Source organism: Arachis stenosperma, chromosome 6, assembly GCF_014773155.1.
Source record: "Arachis stenosperma cultivar V10309 chromosome 6, arast.V10309.gnm1.PFL2, whole genome shotgun sequence".
NCBI lineage: Eukaryota > Viridiplantae > Streptophyta > Magnoliopsida > Fabales > Fabaceae > Arachis > Arachis stenosperma.
In genome coordinates this window covers 21,014,581-21,033,732 of record NC_080382.1, presented here as the reverse complement: position 1 = coordinate 21,033,732, position 19,152 = coordinate 21,014,581, and the positions used below count along the sequence as shown (strand labels likewise).

Below are 19,152 nucleotides of genomic sequence, written 5' to 3'. Positions count from 1 at the left end.
CATTATTCAATATAGCAAATTAGCAATAGCAACTTAGTCTTAGTGAAGTATCATTTAATATTTAATTATTTATTTTATTATTTTAACTTTATAGACTTATGAGAGCTTTCATTATAATATTTATTTATTTGAATTTTACATAATGTTCTCCTATTGTATAATCTTAAGTATCTATTCTAATACCATATTAAATATCGATATGTCAGTAATTATTAGAATAAATTAAATACTAAGAGTACATAAAGAGTACATTATAATTAATTATAGTGTTAATAGAAATTTTTAATAAATAAAAAAATAAAAAATTAAAAAATTATATATATTCTTACTATAATTAATTATTATCAATATTAAACTAACATTTATTGATACTGTGCATGAACTTTTCTGCACTAATATTTATCTATATTTTGTTAAACATTATGGATATTTAGATAGAAATGGAGATTGAGATTCGTGATTTACGCACTGTATTCATTTTATTATTTTTTAGATGTAAGATATGTCAGGCGTGTTATCTTCTAAGTTCGTATGACGGCTCTTCTGATGGTTCGGATGCGCTGTTGATGGTCCACCGAATTCAGATGACAGCTCTTTTGATGGTTCGGATGACAATTCTTCTTGATGATGATATGTGTATGTTTTTGACATTGAGATGTAGTGAGAGATAATGATATTCATATTGATATAGTGAGAGATATGTTTACGCTTTATTTAATAATTCATAAATTTAATTTAACAAAATATATAAATTTAATTTTAATTTTAGTTTTTATTATTTTATTTTATTTTATCTTTATTTTATTTTTTATTTTTTATAAACAAATATTCTATATATATTTAGTTTTATTTTTATACATTTTAATCAATCAAAAAATATATTCTTTATTTTTACGTATTCTTTACGTACTCTTTTAATTTTATTAGTTGGATTTCCAGCAACATATTTCAGAATTCTGATGGCGGCACAGAATTTTTGAGTGGTACTGACTTGTAGTGAGAGGAGTAGTATAGTTAGCATGGGCATAAATGTAAGGACTATTAATAAAAAACATATAAAAAATAATATAATTTTAGCGGTTTTAAAGATATATAATGTTTTTAATAGTACATTTTCTTTCGACTTAGTCCTATAATATAATATTTCATGTATGAATAAGTTATTGATATTATTTATTAGTAAGGAACTAAAATTTTAGAATGACCATATTATTAGCACCAAAATATTATGGTTTTGGAGGTTTTAATATATATATATATATATATATATATATATATATATATATATATATATAGGATAAAACATTATTCTAAAATAAGATTATTAAAGTATTAAAATTGTATTAATGTTAATTATATTATTAGAATAAAAAAGTATAAAAATTAAAATATTTGAAATTTATTAATTTTAATTAATTAAATTAGCATAAAATAAAAAATAATTAATTAGGCTAAATAAATCAGAAAATATTACCGAGCAAATATTACAATAATTATGTTATTAGTTAAGAAAATTAATTCAAATTTTTATTTAAAATAGATAATTAAAAAAATAAAATATAATAAAAAATAATTTTAGTAATATAAATATTTAAATTAAATTATTTTATACAGTTTTTATTTTTAATAAGTTTAGAATAATAGATTTTATAATTTTAAAAGTATGTAATTAGTAACCACAATTAATGATAAAAACTAATAACAGTTTTTTATGTTTTTTCTTTTATCATCATTAAATTTCAAGTATTTTTTAGACATAATTTAACACATGATCAAATAAGGTTTTTTATTTTTTTTATTTTTTTTTATTAAATACTCCGTACTCAAGGAGAATGAGAGAAGGAGAGAGTGGGGCAAGCAGTTGAGGGTGAAACACGGTGAGGAAGATGGTCATGCCATCGGAAGAGATAAGAGGGAGAGCGTGGGTAGGTGTGTATCTGGTGTTAAGGAGGGTTCTTCTCGAGATGGGTTAGAAAAACCATCCAATGTCTCTTTTCGAGATAAAGTTATTGGTGCAGAAAAGTCTAAGGCCTTTGCATTAGTAGGATCTTTATCTGGGGATGGTATCGCGACGGTCACAGGTAAGCAGGGTGATTCTCGTCCACCAAGTGTCAATTTTACCAAGGAGGCAAAGAGCTGTCTGGCTGAACCTTATAAGGAAGCCATCGTGATCAAGGTGCTGGATAAGCATTATGGCTACACGGCTCTCATGCATAAGCTTCGGATAGTATGGTGCATCAAAGGAGGGTTTGATTTGTTGGATGTGGGGTTTGAATATTTTTTGGTTAAATTTGATATTGCTGCAGATCGTGAGAAAGTCATTCTTGGTGGCCCGTGGTTGATAGACGGTCACTATGTTGCAGTAAAACCATGGGATGTGGATTTTAGGCCATGCGAAAAATCCTTTGGATCAACGCTGGTATGGATTCGAGTCTCGGGACTTCCAATTTGGTGCTACCAGGAACAAGCAATGCTGCGAATTGCTTCTGCAATAGGGATTTCGGTGAAAGTACATTTGGTCACTAAGCTTGCAGAAAGAGGAAAGTATGCCCGAGCTTGTGTTCAAATTAATCTTGAGTTGCCTGTAATTAAACATATTATAGTGGAGGGTGTGACTTATGAAGTGGAGTATGAGAGTTTACAGTTGATTTGTGCTACTTGTGCACGGTATGGGCATGATAAATCGTTGTGCATGGAGAAGGAGTCCTTGAAAGGAAACGGAAATTCCTTTGGTGATGGAAAAAATAATGAATCCCCGACACTAGTGCCACACAACAATCATGAGATTCAAAAAGAGACTGAATCAGAAGCTCGTGATTTAGGTGAGAATCCTCATAATTTGTGTGCAAATTAGGAGTTGTTAAAGGGAAGGATGTGGTTATGGAATCATTGGCTCCTCACGTGCCTGATGGACATGTTAATGAGGCATGCATGGATGATGAAGAGGGCTGGCAACAAGTGCTGCGTAAGGAAAAATTCATAATGGGCCAGTCATCAGGTTTGAAGGACCAAGATGGAAAGCAGCACAAGTTTGATTCGAGAAGGGTTCCAAGGCCCAATTTTCATGGTGATGGAGGCAAATCAATTGGCATTAGGATGGGAAAGCGAGAAAAACATGAAATTGCGCCATCTCCATCGCGCAGAACTCCTGCACGTCGTGGAATTTCTCTACGGAAGCGTCCTCGGCCTTCCTCCTTGCAGAACTCGCCAGTTAATAAAAATGGTGGCACAACGGAGACAACTTTAGTAGATGGAAGCATGGCAGGTGCAGTGTCAGGAGGTCTGAAGGTGGCAATTGTTAAGGATCAGAGTGTGCTAGTACCACAGGATAAACCACCTATTGAGGTTGGTGATTCTGTTTAGAGTTTATGTTCTTATTTATTCTGTCCCTCTTATTTATGGATAGTTTAAATATGATTGTTTGGAATATTAGGGGTGCTTCTAATAAGTTAGCCCGGGTGCATTGTAAGGAACTTGTTAGGAAATTTAGACCTGTTTTCTTTATTGTGGTTGAAACTCACTCCCCTTTTCAGCATTTAAAATTATTTTGGAAAAGGTTGGGGTATCACTCTGTTGGTATAGTAGAAGCAGAGGGGCATAAGGGAGGTATTTGGTTTCTATCCTCTATGAAGGGTGTTTTGTTGTAAGTTCATTGATGCTTTTGATCAGGGTGTTACTGTGAGGTTCACTTTGATAATTTAATTTGGAGGTGTAGTGGTATTTATGGCAGTCCTCGAGTTTGTATAAATAGTAGTTGGTTATCTATCTTTCCAGAGGCTTATGCAGAAATTTTAAATAGGCTTCAGTCTGATCATTGCCCTATTCTGGTGCGTTGTAAAGGTCGTCCTCAGCCTAAAGGGAATCGACCTTTCCGATTTGTTGCTGCTTGGGCTACTCATCCTGGGTATAGGGATATTGTGAACCAGTCATGGTGGTCTGGTAATAGAGGGATTCATGGCAAGCTTTCGGAAGTACAGAAGAATTCACTAGAGTTTAACTCGAAGGTATTTGGTAACATTTTTGTTAAGAAATGTGAATTAGAGCAGCAGATTAATTATTTACAAAAGCGTTTGGAAGTGGTGGATAGTATTTATTTGTGTCAGAAAGAGCAACAGTTGCTTGATGATTATAATAATACTCTAGTGCAAGAAGAGCTCCTATGGTTCCAAAAGTCTAGAGAGCAGTGGGTTAGGTTCGGGGATAGGAATACAAGATTCTTTCATATTCAAACTCTTGCGCGAAGGAAGCATAATAAGATTCATGGCCTTTTTCTCAAGGATGGAATGTGGGAAACTGATCCAGAGGTTCTGAGTCAAGAAGCAGAGTCTTTCTATAAAAGCTTATTCTGTCATTTGGATGATGTTGATTTGGGTTGCCTTGGTGATGTGCCTCTTCCTTCTCTAAATGAGGAAGCTTGCAATAATCTTACGGCACCAGTTACTATGGAGGAAGTCAGAACAGCTGTTTTTCACATGAACTCTTTTAAAGCTCCGGGTCCTGATGGATTTCAAGCTTTCTTCTTCAAAGAATATTGGGAGATCATTGGTCTTGATGTTTGGAAGATGGTTAAACAGGCTTTCTCCGGTGTTACTCTTGATCCGAGAATATTGGAGACTTTACTGGTTCTCATTCCAAAGGTTGAATCACCGGTATCTATGAAAGATTTCAGGCCGATTAGTCTCTACAATGTAGTTTACAAGATCATCACGAATGTCCTTGTTAATAGGCTTCGTCCTCATCTTGCGGATATTGTTGGCCCGCTTCAAGGAGGATTTATTCCGGGACGAGGAACTCCTGACAACATCATTATTGCTCAAGAAGTCTTCCACTTTATGAAGAAGACTAAATCAAAGAAAGGCACACTGGCCTTTAAGATTGATCTGGAGAAGGCTTATGACAGAGTTGATTGGAGGTTTTTAGCTCATACCCTTAAGAGTTTTGGTTTTCCTATTCCTACACTTAATTTGATTATGAATTGTGTCACTGCTTCTTCTTTATCTATTCTTTGGAAAGGGAGTCGTCTGAATGGCTTTACTCCTAGTCGAGGTCTTAGACAAGGAGACCCTATGTCACCCTATCTTTTTGTGTTGTGTATGGAGCGATTGGCATGCTTTATTAGTCATCAGGTTGATTTGGGCTTGTGGGAGCCGGTTGCTATTTCTAGAGGGGGACCAAGAATATCCCACTTAATGTTTGCAGATGACTTGCTTCTATTCTGTAAAGCTACAAAGAGACAAGTGCAAAATGTGATGTTGGTTTTAGAGACTTTTTACAAAGCATCTGGGATGAAGATTAATGTGGAGAAGTCTAAAGCGCTTTGCTCTAAGAATGTCTCTGCAACAAGGAAAGAGATTTTCACTGGGGTATCCTCTATCAGATTTGTCCAGGACTTGGGCAAGTATCTTGGAGTTACCCTTAGCCATTCTAGGGTGACTCGTTCAGCTTTCAATGGTATCCTGGATAAGGTTCGGAGTAGGCTAGCAAGCTGGAAAGGGAGTTTACTCAATCGGGCTGGTAGACTCTGCTTGGTTAATTCTGTTGCCGCCGCTATTCCCACGTACCAGATGCAGGTCTCTATTTTTTCCAAAGGAATCATTAGTAAATTGGAGTCTATGATGAGGAATTTTCTTTGGAAAGGACAAGTTGATGGAAGAGGATTGAATCTTGTTAGTTGGAAGGTACTAGTTACTCCAAAAAAATATGGAGGTTTGGGGATTAGAGATCCTTATTGTGTAAATATTGCTCTTCTTGGGAAGCTAGTTTGGACTTTTTTCCAGCAGCCAAACAAGCTATGGGTCCAATTGTTGGATGCCAAGTACCGATCATCCCTATATGACTGTTTTAGTTATCCTAAGAACAAGGACTCTCCCATTTGGAGGTGTCTTTGCAAGGCTTGGGAAGTGTTGAAGGATGGGTTTGCTTGGTGTATTGGAGATTTGAACCAGAATTTTTGGTTTTCTAGCTGGAGGAGAGAAGGACGGTTATCTAATGAGATGGATTATGTTCACATTTCTGATTCGAATCTCCAGATACAGGATATTTGGTCGGTTGGTAGGTGGCATTTGGATACTCTTTATTCCTTTATCTCAAAATCTGAAAGGTAATATTCTCTCTAACAATCCAGATGAATAAGCAGGTCCGGAAGTGGGTTGGTATTGGAGTGGGTCTGCTGCCAAAGTCTATAACTCACGCAATGGTTACTTATGGTTGTGTAAGCAACTGTTTGGTTGGGAGGAGCGGGAGAATTGGCTTTGGCTTTGGCGTCAGCTTGTTCCGGAAAAGCATAAGTTTTTGGCTTGGTTGTGTCTTAAGGAGGCTCTTCCTACTGCAAGTTTTCGCTTTAGAAGAGGGATGTCGTCATCGGATAGGTGTCCAGGATGTCTTTCTAGCCAGGAATCGGTTTTACATTGTATTCGGGATTGTCCAAAAGCTCAGCTTGTCTGGTATAGGTTGGATATTTCTTGTCATCCTTTGGATTTGAAGAATTGGTTCTTGTATCATAGCAGAGAGCATCTATTCAAGTTCTTTTCGGGACTTTGGTGGATATGGCGAGCAAGGAATAATGACATATTTAATCTCCATGAAACTTGGCCTCCGGAAAAAGTGATTTGTCTGGCATTAACTTCAGAAAAGGAGCTTAGAAATATTTTTGAATTACAACGTATGTCCCTTCCCTCTACTCTAAATGGTTTTTGGAATCCCCCATCCATTGGTACTTTTAAGATTAATTGTGATGCTAGTTATTTTGGTTCGGGTGATAGTGTTGGTTTTGCTTGTGTTATTAGAGATTGTAATGGGAGTTGGCAAAGGGGGTGTTTGGGAATGATTGAGAGTAATAGTATTCTTCAAGGAGAATTGTTTGCTATTTGGAGAGGATATCTCTTAGCTTGGGATGTGGGTCAACGAGATGTTATTTGTGAGACGGATTGTGTGGAAGCATTTAATCTTGTTACTCAAGATGATTTTGGGTTTACTGATCCATTGGTGCTCAAAATAAGAGATATCATGCATTGGAATTGGCGTGTTGACTTTCGTTTGATTATGAGAGATGCAAACACGGTGGCAGATACTATGGCAAAGATGGCGATGAAGTTACAACTTTCGCATATGGAGCTTCTTTCACCTTGGGAAGAGTTTAAGAGTAGTCTTAAACGGGACTGCCCCTCTATTTAAGCAGTTCCTTGTTTTGTTTGTTTTGTTTTTCTTTGTTTAATTTATTTCAGTCACCAAAAAAATAAGGTTTTTTATTTAAATAAAAAATTTATTATTTATCATTTTTATTAAAAGTGGGAAGAATAATTATCATTTTGTGTATTATTGTATTGTAATTTTGCATTTTATGCTAGAAATTGGAGGAAAAATGAAAGCTGATTTTCTTAGAAATGAAGAAATATCGTGTGTAATACTCTTCAACGACAATTTGATATCTCTCTCTCTCTCTCTCTATATATATATATATATATATATATATATATATATATATATATATATATATATATATACTTAAAAAATAATAAAAATTATTAAAATTTATTATTTTTATTTATCACTTAATTATTAATTTAATTTTTTTTAGTTTAATAATCTAACAATGTATTTTATCTTATACTTTTAAATATTAATAAATAATTAATAACAAAAAACAATTAATATATATATATATATATATATATATATATATATATATATTGTTGTCTTTATGTATGACAATAATTTAAAATTGATATCTCTGTATTTTTCCTATTTTGTTTTGTTATGTATTGGTGCTTTGTACATGATAAATAATTATATATTAAAAATGATTTGAAGTGTTATATTTTTTTAAATAGTTAAATTTATTTAAGTTATGCTCACTAATAATAAATGTAAATACTTACTATTTGGAATGTGCTAAAGGAATTAAAAACTGTCATACAATTAGAGTTATTTTTTCTGCTAGAGTTTACAAAAAAAAAATCTAATTTTGTAAGTTTTACTCATAAAATATCTAAAGATAACCATGGTAATTGCTAATCAAGATTACGATAAATTTGTATATGAGACTGAAAGGGATCAGGTTTTTCACTTTGAGGATGAAGATATTAAGAAAAGAATGGAAAAATGCACAAAGAACTTAGTAGGCAGACTCATGATAAATAGACAATTCAGTGTTGAAACTCTTAAAGTGGCACTTAGGGGTGGCAAGCGGAGAAGTCCGCCGCGCCCCGCCCTGCCAGAAGCCCGCCTTTTGGCGGGCTGGCCCGCCCCGCCCCGCCCCGCCTAGTGAGGCGGTCCTAGAATCCCACCCTGCCCCGCCTAACAGCGGGCTGGTGGGTTGGCGGGCTAAGCCCGCCTAAGCTCCTCTTTTTTTTTTTTTTACTATTAACTACTAAACAATATATATAATTTCACAACCATATTAATAAATTTATAATTTCTAAAAGTATAAAAAATTATATTTTTTATATTCATAAACATTAAAATCTTTGTAATTATAAATATCTAATAAACATAATTATAAACCAAGTTTTCATTTAAAACATAAGTATAAATATTCTCTCCAAAATAAAATAAACATAATTTAAATCATAATTATAAATATTCTCTTCAAAGTAACATAAACATAATCCAAACCACTCAATTTTTATCTTCATACTCTTGTATGTTAGGTTGGAGGAAGTTAGGTTTTGGCCAAAAAATTGTAAAAATACCCCCTTATTAAAAAAACACTAAGCCCGGCGGGGAAGCCCGCCCCGCCCCACCAAAGCCTGCCAAAACCCACGGTTTAAGCGATGTGGTTTAGGCGGGTTTTTGCTATTTGGCGGTCCTAATTTTCCAGCCCAACCCACCTTTTTTGGCGGGTTACGCAGGCTGGCCCGGCGGGTTGAGGCCCGTTTGCCACCCCTAGTGGCACTATATGCTCTATAGAGACAACCAGAAGGCTTTAAGGTGATGGACCATGGGAGGAATCTATTCCAATTTTTCTTTGATAAAGAAATTGACTTGGTTCAAATAGAGAAGGAAACATCGTGACTGTTTAAAAATTACATTCTAAACCTACGGAAGTGGTCCGCAGAGATTGAGATTAATGAGAAAGAATTTACTTTGGTTCCATACGGGTGCATATGTGGGGACTACCTAAGCAATACAAGACGACAGGTTTAGAGAGAAAGATGGGAGAAGCGATGGGAAAGGTCATAGATGTTGATGTGTTCACTATGAGAGGGAAAAAAGAAACAATTTTCAAAATTCAAATACTGTTGAATATAATTAACTTAAAAAATAATAACAATTATTAAAATTTATTATTTTTATTTATCACTTAATTGTTAATTTAATTTTTTTAGTTTAATAATCTAACAATGTATTTTATCTTATACTTTTAAATATTAAAAAATAATTAATGACAAAAAACAATCAATTATGATAACCTCTAGCATTCCTATATTATATATATATATATATATATATATATATATATATATATATATATATATTGTTGTCTTTATGTGCAACAATAATTTAAAATTGATATCTCTGTATTTTTTCTATTTTGTTTTGTTATGTATTGGTGCTTTGTACATGATAAGTAATTATATATTAAAAATGATTTGAAGTGTTATATTTTTTTAAATAGTTAAATTTATTTAAGTTATGCTCACTAATAATAAATGTAAATACTCACTATTTGGAATGTGCTAAAGGAATTTAAAACTGTCATACAGTTAGAGTTATTTTTTCTGCTAGAGTTTACAAAAAAAATCTAATTTTGTAAGTTTTACTCATAAAGTATCTAAAGATGACCATGGTAATTGCTAATCAAGATTACGACAAATTTGTATATGAGATTGAAAGGGATCAAGTTTTTCACTTTGAGGATGAAGATATTAAAAAAAGAATGGAAAAATGCACAGAAAACTTGGTAGGCAGACTCATGATAAATAGACAATTCAGTGTTAAAACTCTTAAAGTGGCACTATATGCTCTATAGAGACAACCAGAAGGCTTTAAGGTGATGGACCATGGGAGGAATCTATTCCAATTTTTCTTTGATAAAGAAATTGACTTGGTTCGAATAGAGAAGGGAACATCGTGGCTGTTTAAAAATTACATTCTAAACCTACGGAAGTGGTCCGCAGAGATTGAGATTAATGAGAAAGAATTTACTTTGGTTCCCATACGGGTGCATATGTGGGGACTACCTGAGCAATACAAGACGACAGGTTTAGGGAGAAAGGTGGGAGAAGCGATGGGAAAGGTCATAGATGTTGATGTGCTCACTATGAAAGGGAAAGAAGAAACAATTCTCAAAATTCAAATACTGTTGGATATAACTAAGCCTTTGAGAAGGGTTTTAAAAATTGTAGATAGAAATAACAAAGTGATAGAGGCTCAGATCAAGTATGAGAGAATTGAAAACTTCTGCCACTACTGCGGCTGTGTAAGACATGAAATCAGAGCTTGTGGTCAATATTTGAAGAATTCAGTGAATGAAAGTCAATAAGAGGAACAGTGGGGACTTTGGCTACAAGCTGAACAACTTGGGAGGAGAACTAGGAATAAAAAAGAAAATTAGCACCCGAATTGGAGGAACAAGGCTGGAGAAGGGAGAGAGAGATCAAACAAACCAGCACCGGTGTGATTAATCAAAGGTTTTTCCAACCCATCTTCGAAGGTTAATAATTCACAGGTGCAAGAGGAAGAAGACGAAGTGCAGAGCAGAAAGAATTGTAATAGTACAGTGGGAGAAAATGGAGGTGAATTAGAGGATCGAAATATTTTGGGAAACAAGGAGAAGGTGGATGAAAATAGAGCTGAAAAATTTTCCAAAATCAATTCGAATTATGCATTTTTTATTGGAGTAGGGGAGGAATCTGGAGGTAATAAGGGGGCAGGAAGAATAATATGAAACATCTAGCAAGGAAGAAATATTCTTTAAAATCAAATTCGGAGTTTGAGTGACAATCTAAAGACGCTGGTGAAGACTCAAAATAAAAAACCATGCTCGGAAGAATAACATTTGGCTAAAAAGAGAGAGGATGCCACCGATAATTTGGCACCCCAAGAGACATGAAGATGGGAATGTTGAACTGTCAGGGTTTGAAAAAATTCTTGATATTCCTAACAGTTCACAGCATCAAAGGAATTTTTAAATCTCATTCTCCCGAGGTTTTGTTTTTATGCGAGACAAAAAATAATTTCTTGATTGTGGAGGGTGTGCTGCGGAGAGTCGAATACAATGACCCGATTGGGTTGGCAGATGGTCTTGTGGAAGTGTGAAAAGATAATATTCAAAGTTCAGATTTTCAGACATGATAATTTTTTCATTCATTTCACAGCTGATGATCAACAAGCAGAGAAAAAATGGGAGGTTATAGGAGTGCACTTGAGTACGAAAAAGGTGAGAAGGATTGAGCAATATAATCGAGTGTACAACTTATGGACATTAGTGGAGATAAATTAGTTATCATAAGAGATTTCAATGCAATCAATGCAAATCACGAGAAGGAGGGTGGCAGAGCAAAATCAAGTACTTCCATACAAATCTTCAATGATTTCATCAATGATGGAGGTTTAATTGATTTGGATTATGAAGGGAATAAGTTCACGTGGAGTAGTCGGCAATTCGGAAGAAAGCTTGTTAAAGAGAGGCTAGATAGAGCCTTAGAAACCAGTGCTTCGAGAGATGATTGGCCGAATGCTGTGGTCATCCACTTGGAGGACACATGATTTGATCATAGACTAATTTTATTAAGTGCAAAGATGGAAAGAAGGAGGTTTAAGAGAAGATTCAAATTTCAAGAAAGATGGTGTGAGATGGGAGATGTTACTGCCATTGTGAAGGAGGTTTGGAGAGAAAGAGCGGAGGGTTCACTAATATTTCAGCTTGCAACTAAACTGAAAAAATGCAGACATAAACTTGTGGATTGACAAATGTCTTCCTTCTCTAACTATAAGGTCAGAATTCTTAATGTCAAAGAGAATTTGGCTAAAGAAGTAGAAAAGGGAGAGCATGCCAATGGTACCGTAATCCAAAACCTAGATGCTGAATTAGAGAAAGCTCTGGACCAAGAAGAGAGATATTGGCGAGAAAAATCTAGAGTTAATTGGCTGAATTGGGGCAATCGAAACATTAAATTCTTCACTCCAAGTTTCAAGCGAGGAATAGAAGAAATAGAATATAGTATTTGAAGGACGAAGAAGGGAATATAGCAACAGAGGTGGAAGAAATAGCAAAAACAACCCAGAAGTATTTTGAGACTCTTTTTACCTCAAGCAACCCGAAGGACCCAGCCGAAGAGATTCAGGGTATTTCAAAGAAAATAGATGCAGTGACTAACCAGAGGTTAGTCAGACCAGTGACAGAAAAAGAGATCAAAGTGGCAGTTTTTTCTATCAACCCATTATCTGCATGTGGGGATGATAGATTCACTGCTAAGTTCTATCAGACTTATTGGGATATGATCAAGGAGGATGTCATCAGAGCAGTTAGAAATTTTTTTCTCTGGAGGTAAAATACTTAAGGCTTTTAATCACATGAATATCTGCTTAATTCCTAAAATTTCAAATGCTATTAATATGAAGCAGATTAAACCTATAAGCGTTAGTAGTATGTTTTATAAAATTATATCCAAGATCTTGGTGCATAGGTTGTAGTTTGTTATGAATAGATTGATTAGTGATACACAAAGTACTTTTGTTAAAAGAAGACTGATTAGTGACAATGTATTAATTACACATGAAATTATGCATTTTCTAAAGAACAAGAAATATGGGAGTCATGATTTTGCTTTGAAGATTGATATGAGTAAAACATATGATAGGGTGGAATGATCTTTCATATGGTCTATGATGAGAAAGCTAGGCTTTTGTAATAAATAGGTGGATTGGATTAAGGAGTGTGTGACGATAGTTTCTTATTCTGTTACTGTGGATGATCAACCTCATGATTTCTTTAAACCATGTAGAGGAGTGCGACAAGGCGGCCCTTTCTCCCCTTATATTTTTTTATTTTGTGCAGATGGACTTTTCCATCTGCTCCATAGAGGAGAACAAAGACAAGAATTTTCTGAATTGAGACTTAATCATCGATGCCCCAAAATCAATCACTTATTTTTTGCAGATGACTCAATACTGTTTAGTAAGACTACTGAAGAAGATTGTCGGAGACGAATTCAGATTTTACAGAGTTATGAGGAGATTAGTGGTTAGAAGGTCAACTTGGATAAATCATCAGTATTCTTTAGCAGAAATACACCAGTGCATATTTGAGATTCCCTAGCTAACATACTCCAAGTTCCTCATATTAGCAATCAAGACAAATATTTAGGATTTTTGTCAGTCATCCAAAAGTCTAAAAGGACAACATTTAATTACATAAAGGATAAGGTTACACAAAAACTTTAACACTGGAAAAGGACTTTACTTTCATCAAGTGGCAGGGAGGTGTTAATAAAAGCCGTTGCAACTATTGTACCACTTTACACCTTAAACTGCTTCAAATGTCCAGAAACGCTGCTCGAAAAAATTCAGAGGGTAATTCTACAATTTTGGTGGGGGCAAAAGGAAAGCGAAAGGAGGATGTAATAGATAAGTTGAAGAATACACTCCACAATGGGTTGCAAAACTAATGTTACCAAACAGACAATGGAATCAAACAAAAATAAAAGAACATTTTAGTCAAGAAATAGCAAAGGTAATTATTAACACAAAAATTGTAGAAGGAGGAGACTACATTACCTGGCTAAAGGAGAAGAAACGAAGTTATTCAGTCTCATCTAGTTACAAACTTGCATTTCAGATTTATCATCCTCAAGTAGAATTTCTCCCTGTTCAGTGCAAAAGAAAAATCTATATGGCTAGAAATATGGAGTCTCAAAAGTCAACCCAAGGTAAAGAATTTCTTATGGAAACTAATGTATAATGAATTATCAGTCAAATTAAAGCTCCACACTCGAATCCCCAAGTTAACCCTATCTATCCACGGTGTAACTCAGTAGAATAATCAACCTCACATTGTTTGTGGGTCTCTCAGATTCAGTAGAAACTTGGAGGCTATTAGGTATTCATCTCCCACTAGTTATCGATGAGCCTTGCGGTGGTGGAAGCAATTGCAAAATTAGAACAAAGGAAGAAGACAATTAAAGGAGAAAAAGGAACTTGTAGCTAACCAAGCATGGCAGATTTGTAAATCCATATATGAGCATGTTTTCGAAAGAAAGAAGAAGTTACTTGTGGAAGTTATTAATGCTGCTAGAAAGTTCATAGAAGAAGCACTGCCCTTTGCCTTTCCATTTTTATTTAAGGGGATAAAATGTGATTTTTTACTCTTAATTTGAATCTTCTAAATTTTGATATTTTATTTAATGGGATAAAATGTGATTTTTTACTCTTAATTTTTTTCTTGATCCCACTTATAAAATAAAGACTGAACTATCAACTCAGTCCCTATCCATTTCTCATAATGACAACGCAATCCCTTAAGATAAAAACGATCCACTTCGGTCTCTATCCTCTATTTTCGTGACACAACGTGGTCCCTGTGGATGTTTCTCCGACAACTCTGAACGGAAAATACTGACATGTCAAGTGTAAGGCTGAGTTGTCACGTCATGCTTGTTGAGGTGGTCCTTATGTGGACAATCAGAAATGAGCTAGGGCCTAATTGTCTCTGAAGTTTGTGGTAGGCTTAGAGAAGGGGGGTTGAATCTATGGCTTCCTTTTCAATTGCAGTTGTGACCCTTTTAAACTAACTTTCAATTCTGCTTCTGTTTGTACTCAGCAACGAAAATTTATGAGACAATTTATTTTTATCTGATGAATATCAGAAAATAGAACACAACAGAGAAGAGAAAAGCTAACACCAGCATATATCCTGGTTCGGTTGTCTTGTGCTATGCAACCTATGTCCAGTATCCTCCACAACAATGGAGAAATTTCCACTATAGTTAAAAGTATTACATACACCAATTCCACAGGATTGACACAATCCTTTCACACTCAAGTTCTAACCTAACTTGATATTGGCTATGCTAATACCTAACTCTTCACTCTTAGTGCTAACCCAACTAAGAAAAAGATACCTCACAGGTATAAGATACAAGACATAGACAAACCTAAAGAAATCAGAAAATAACTCTAGACTTTTCTCTCAAGTGTATCACTCAGCCTTTTTTCACTCATGGATTTTACTTGAGCTCTCTCAATATGCATTTTCACTCAAGAAATTACAGAAAGATAAACTTAGAAAAGTACATTACAATCTGTAAAATATGAAGGAGATTGACTTCATCAATAGCCTCTTTGCTATATGCTAAACTAGATTTGCAAATCTCAGATTCAGTTCTTCAGTGTTGGCCGAATGCTTCTTTGAAAGAAAGCATTATCCAAGTAGAGGAACATCTTCTCAAAACACAACTCACCAAGCTCTCTGGTTTTCTCTCCTTACTTCTGAATGAGCAGAAAGCTTCTTTTTATCTCCTTGCATATTCCTTGGTTGCTCACCCTAGGTCAACTCCTTGAACCTTGAGCTTCACCAACCCACTGTCTCACTTTTTCTCATTAAACCTCAGAGTAGAAACTTTGCTTCTAACTTCTCCATCTTGACCGAAAGCCATAAAATAGCAACCACAAAAGTCTTCCGATGGTAAACCAAATCTGAACCCTTGAAAACCAACTTGGTCCCCAAGACATGTTTGAGATCGTGGATTTAAAGTAGAGAAGAACATAAATCCTCGTTTCCATATAGCTTAAAACGGAGTGGCAGAGAGTTGAAGATGAAGAGAAGAAAGGGTGTTGCTAGTAAAAGGAAATGGGTTACCTTTAACCTAAGCTTGATTTGGTTTGAAATGGTTGATTAGACTTCTGAGCTTCAAGCTTGGACTTTCTTTTTCTTGCTTCTTTGATGATCACTTTAGGGAAGAAGCTTTCTCTTTCTCTTTCTTACTTTTCTGAGTTTTGTGATTTGACATGGCCAGAGAGAAGGGAACGTTGAGTTGGTGAAAGCAAGTGAGAGGGAATTTGCTTGCTGAATATCAACTCGGGCTTGGATCGGGTTGTAATTTGCTTGGCCCGTTTGATTCCTCAGCTTTGTTTTCTTTTGGGCTTTGTTTATGTCATTAACCCATCAACCTTGTTTTATTTTCCATTCCATTTGGGCTATAATTCAAATTTTGGCCTGCAATATTTTATAAATAATTAGTAATATACAATTATCAATAATCCACACTAATTATTTATCTTGCCAAAAATAATGCTTGTCATCACTAATTAATTTAGTTAATTTCTTAACTCAACAATCTCCCCCTTGATGACAAACATATTTAAGCAATAACCAAAATGAATTAAATTTTAGTAAAGTTGGAAAACTTCCCTTTGAATGGTGTTACTCACTTTTGTGTTGCTCCCCCTTTCCTTTTCAATAGTAGCTCCACCTGGATTTATTCTTTCCTTTTTGTTCCTGATTTACATTGTACTTAAAGAGAACATAATAAAGAGCTGCACACATTTATCTTGTCTAAGGGATGTAGAACTAACAACACTACAGAATCAGCCCAACACATCATGAAAGCAAGTTCTAATACAGCAGTTAAACAAAGTCACAAAGCTACTCCCCCTTTGTCATCAAGGGCAGAAAATAAGCAAGAACAACAAAAATACCTCCTTATAAACCTGCAGGAAAGAGTTAAAGCACAGTTCAAAGTACTAATTAAACAACCAAAAGTGCAGTAGTATTTAGAGTTATTACAGTCATCCAAAAAAATAGTTCAACAGTAGCAAAAGAAACAGAATTCATGAGACAAAAAGAGAGCAGTAGCAGCAGCAATTTTCATGAGACAAATTCTAGGCATCAGAACCATTTCCCTCCGAACCAGCTTCCTCTTCATCATCAGTGGTAGGGTCTTCATCCTTTTGAAGGTTATCAATAAAAGTCATGAGCATAGCCACTGATCCCTTGATTTTCTTAGGAAATCCTCATGCTTGCTAGACAGCTTCCTTTGTTCCTTACTCATGGCAATCATATGATTAGATTGGGAGACAAACTCTTGAACAACATCCTTGACCACATTTAGCAGAGCGGATTTCTTCCCAGTAAAGATGGAAGTACCCTCGGTGGAAGGAGCAGGAGATTCCTTTGGGCTGTTTCACTAAGACCACCCTCTCAGATCGAGTAGGTCCTTTGGGCTGTTTCACTGCACCACCTCCCTTTAGATATGAATGTCTATTTTGATAATCCTCATTGGTCAAGTCAACACCAAAATACTCAAAAATACAAGTTAGAAACATGCCATATGGAAGTGCTTTGTCTTTTTCACTTCTAACAGAGTCTAACCATAAAAAATTCCATATGGCATATTTCTAATAGAAATATGTATCTAACCATCAAATATGAAAATGAAATTTCTGTTTTGATAAGCAGGGCATATAAAACAAGTGTGTCTGTGTAAGAAACCCTTTGATATGAACCGCTTTGAGGAAGGATAATGTGGTTGATAATACGGTGCAACTGAGCACGTTCATATCCTAGCGCTCTGTGAGTGGGTGTGATGCCATCAATCAAGGAAACATGTTCACAGATATGAGCCAAAGCATCATTGTAAGAAATACCAACTCCTTCATCCCACTTAACAGAAGTGTAAGCACACGGCCCAACATCAGTGTACTTCAAAGAATCACTAATTGTTTCATCATTTCAAATAATGTCTCTGCCCTTAACATAAGAGTGAATACTGCCTTCATGATAAGTCATGTTAGCATAAAACTCTTTAACCAAAAGAGGATAAACAGGCTCTTTGATAGAAAAGAGATGATGCCAGTCCAGAAATTCTAAATTTTCAATAAAAAGAAAACCTTTTCTTTTCAAAGTTGGCAAATCAGCAAGAAAAGAGGGACACAGGATACGGTACATAATAACTCCATCGAAAAAATCATTGTTCATGACAGATTTGGATCTAAAAGGGTTATAGTTTGAATGTGAGGTCAAGAAGTGAGATTTGTGATCAAATGGGCCAACGTCTGGTTCTTTAACAGTCTTAAGAGGAACTCGAGTTTTACCTCTCTGGGAGCGCAATGGGACAGACCTCGACTTAGGTTGAGGGGGCTCAGAAGCAGGTTCAGGCGCGGCTGGTCATTTTCCTTTTGATGAACTAGGCTTCGATGAACCAGGCTTGGATGGAGGCTCTTTCTGCGGCGGTGTCTACTTAGCGGAAGGTGTAATCCTAGAAGGATTTTTTGTTCGAGCCATTAGATCACACCGAGGAGGAGAGGTAGGAGGAGAAGGAGATGAAGTGAAAGTTCGGTCTTGGGAGCGAGTTGAAGGTTTTGTGGGAAGCTTGTACACTTTCTCTCGAAGAGGCCTTTTAGCAAGAACTTTCTTCCTCATTTGGTTAGGTTAAGGCTTTTGAGGAAAGAGAAGCGGTAAAGGTAGTGGAGGAAACCGAGGAGTTGAAGAGAAGTTAATGGAGGGAAGAGAGGGAGTGTTGGTAACCGTACCCAAGGAAGTTTTTCACAAACCATGCAACTGCATCATCTTTTGAAAAGACTTGAAAAGACATGACCTCATAAAAGAAAGATTTTGTTTGATTTTAAACTAAAACAGGAAATTAATTTTAAATTTTGAAAACCCTTTTTGAAAAAAATAAATCAGAGTGAAAACCTTTTGGACCAGAAAACATTAAACGAAAACCCTTTTCAAAAAATTTAAACTCACAGGCCAACAAAAAAATAATCAAACAAAAATGTAACATTCATATTTGGGCCCAGAGATGGTTGGATTTAAGGAAACATATAGGACCACCCATGATATGAATTTTTTAGGTTGGCCCAGATCAACTATCACTTGAAGCAAGCCTAGAACACACTGATTAAAGGTAACGTTCATCACCTGCCCAGAATTGTCTCATGCCTGTTTATGAGACAAAAACTCCAACAAACACATCAGCAACTTTCAAACAAAGAATCATAACTTAAAATACCTAGACTAGTCCTAAACATGCAGAATCTGTCCTCAACAGTGGTTTAGTGAAAATATCTGCCAATTGCTCTTCTGATTTAACAAAATGAATGCTAATATCCCCTTTTTAAATATGTTCTCTTATTGAATGAAATTTCACTTCAATATGTTTAGTCCTGGAGTGCAAAATTGGATTTTTGAAAATATTAATGGCACTCATA

The 19,152-nt window shown here is 35.2% G+C and overlaps 1 protein-coding gene across 1 annotated transcript; it reads left to right on the top strand.

Annotated features, from left to right (window-relative positions):
• The first annotated feature begins 440 nt into the window (after positions 1-440).
• On the top strand, positions 441-7,173 carry LOC130933859 (uncharacterized). The gene is given in 7 exon segments (XM_057863466.1): positions 441-470; positions 1,829-2,843; positions 2,846-3,349; positions 3,670-4,912; positions 5,120-6,047; positions 6,125-6,211; positions 6,313-7,173. Coding segments are annotated over 7 exon segments (4,668 nt in total).
• The last annotated feature ends 11,979 nt before the right edge of the window (positions 7,174-19,152 follow it).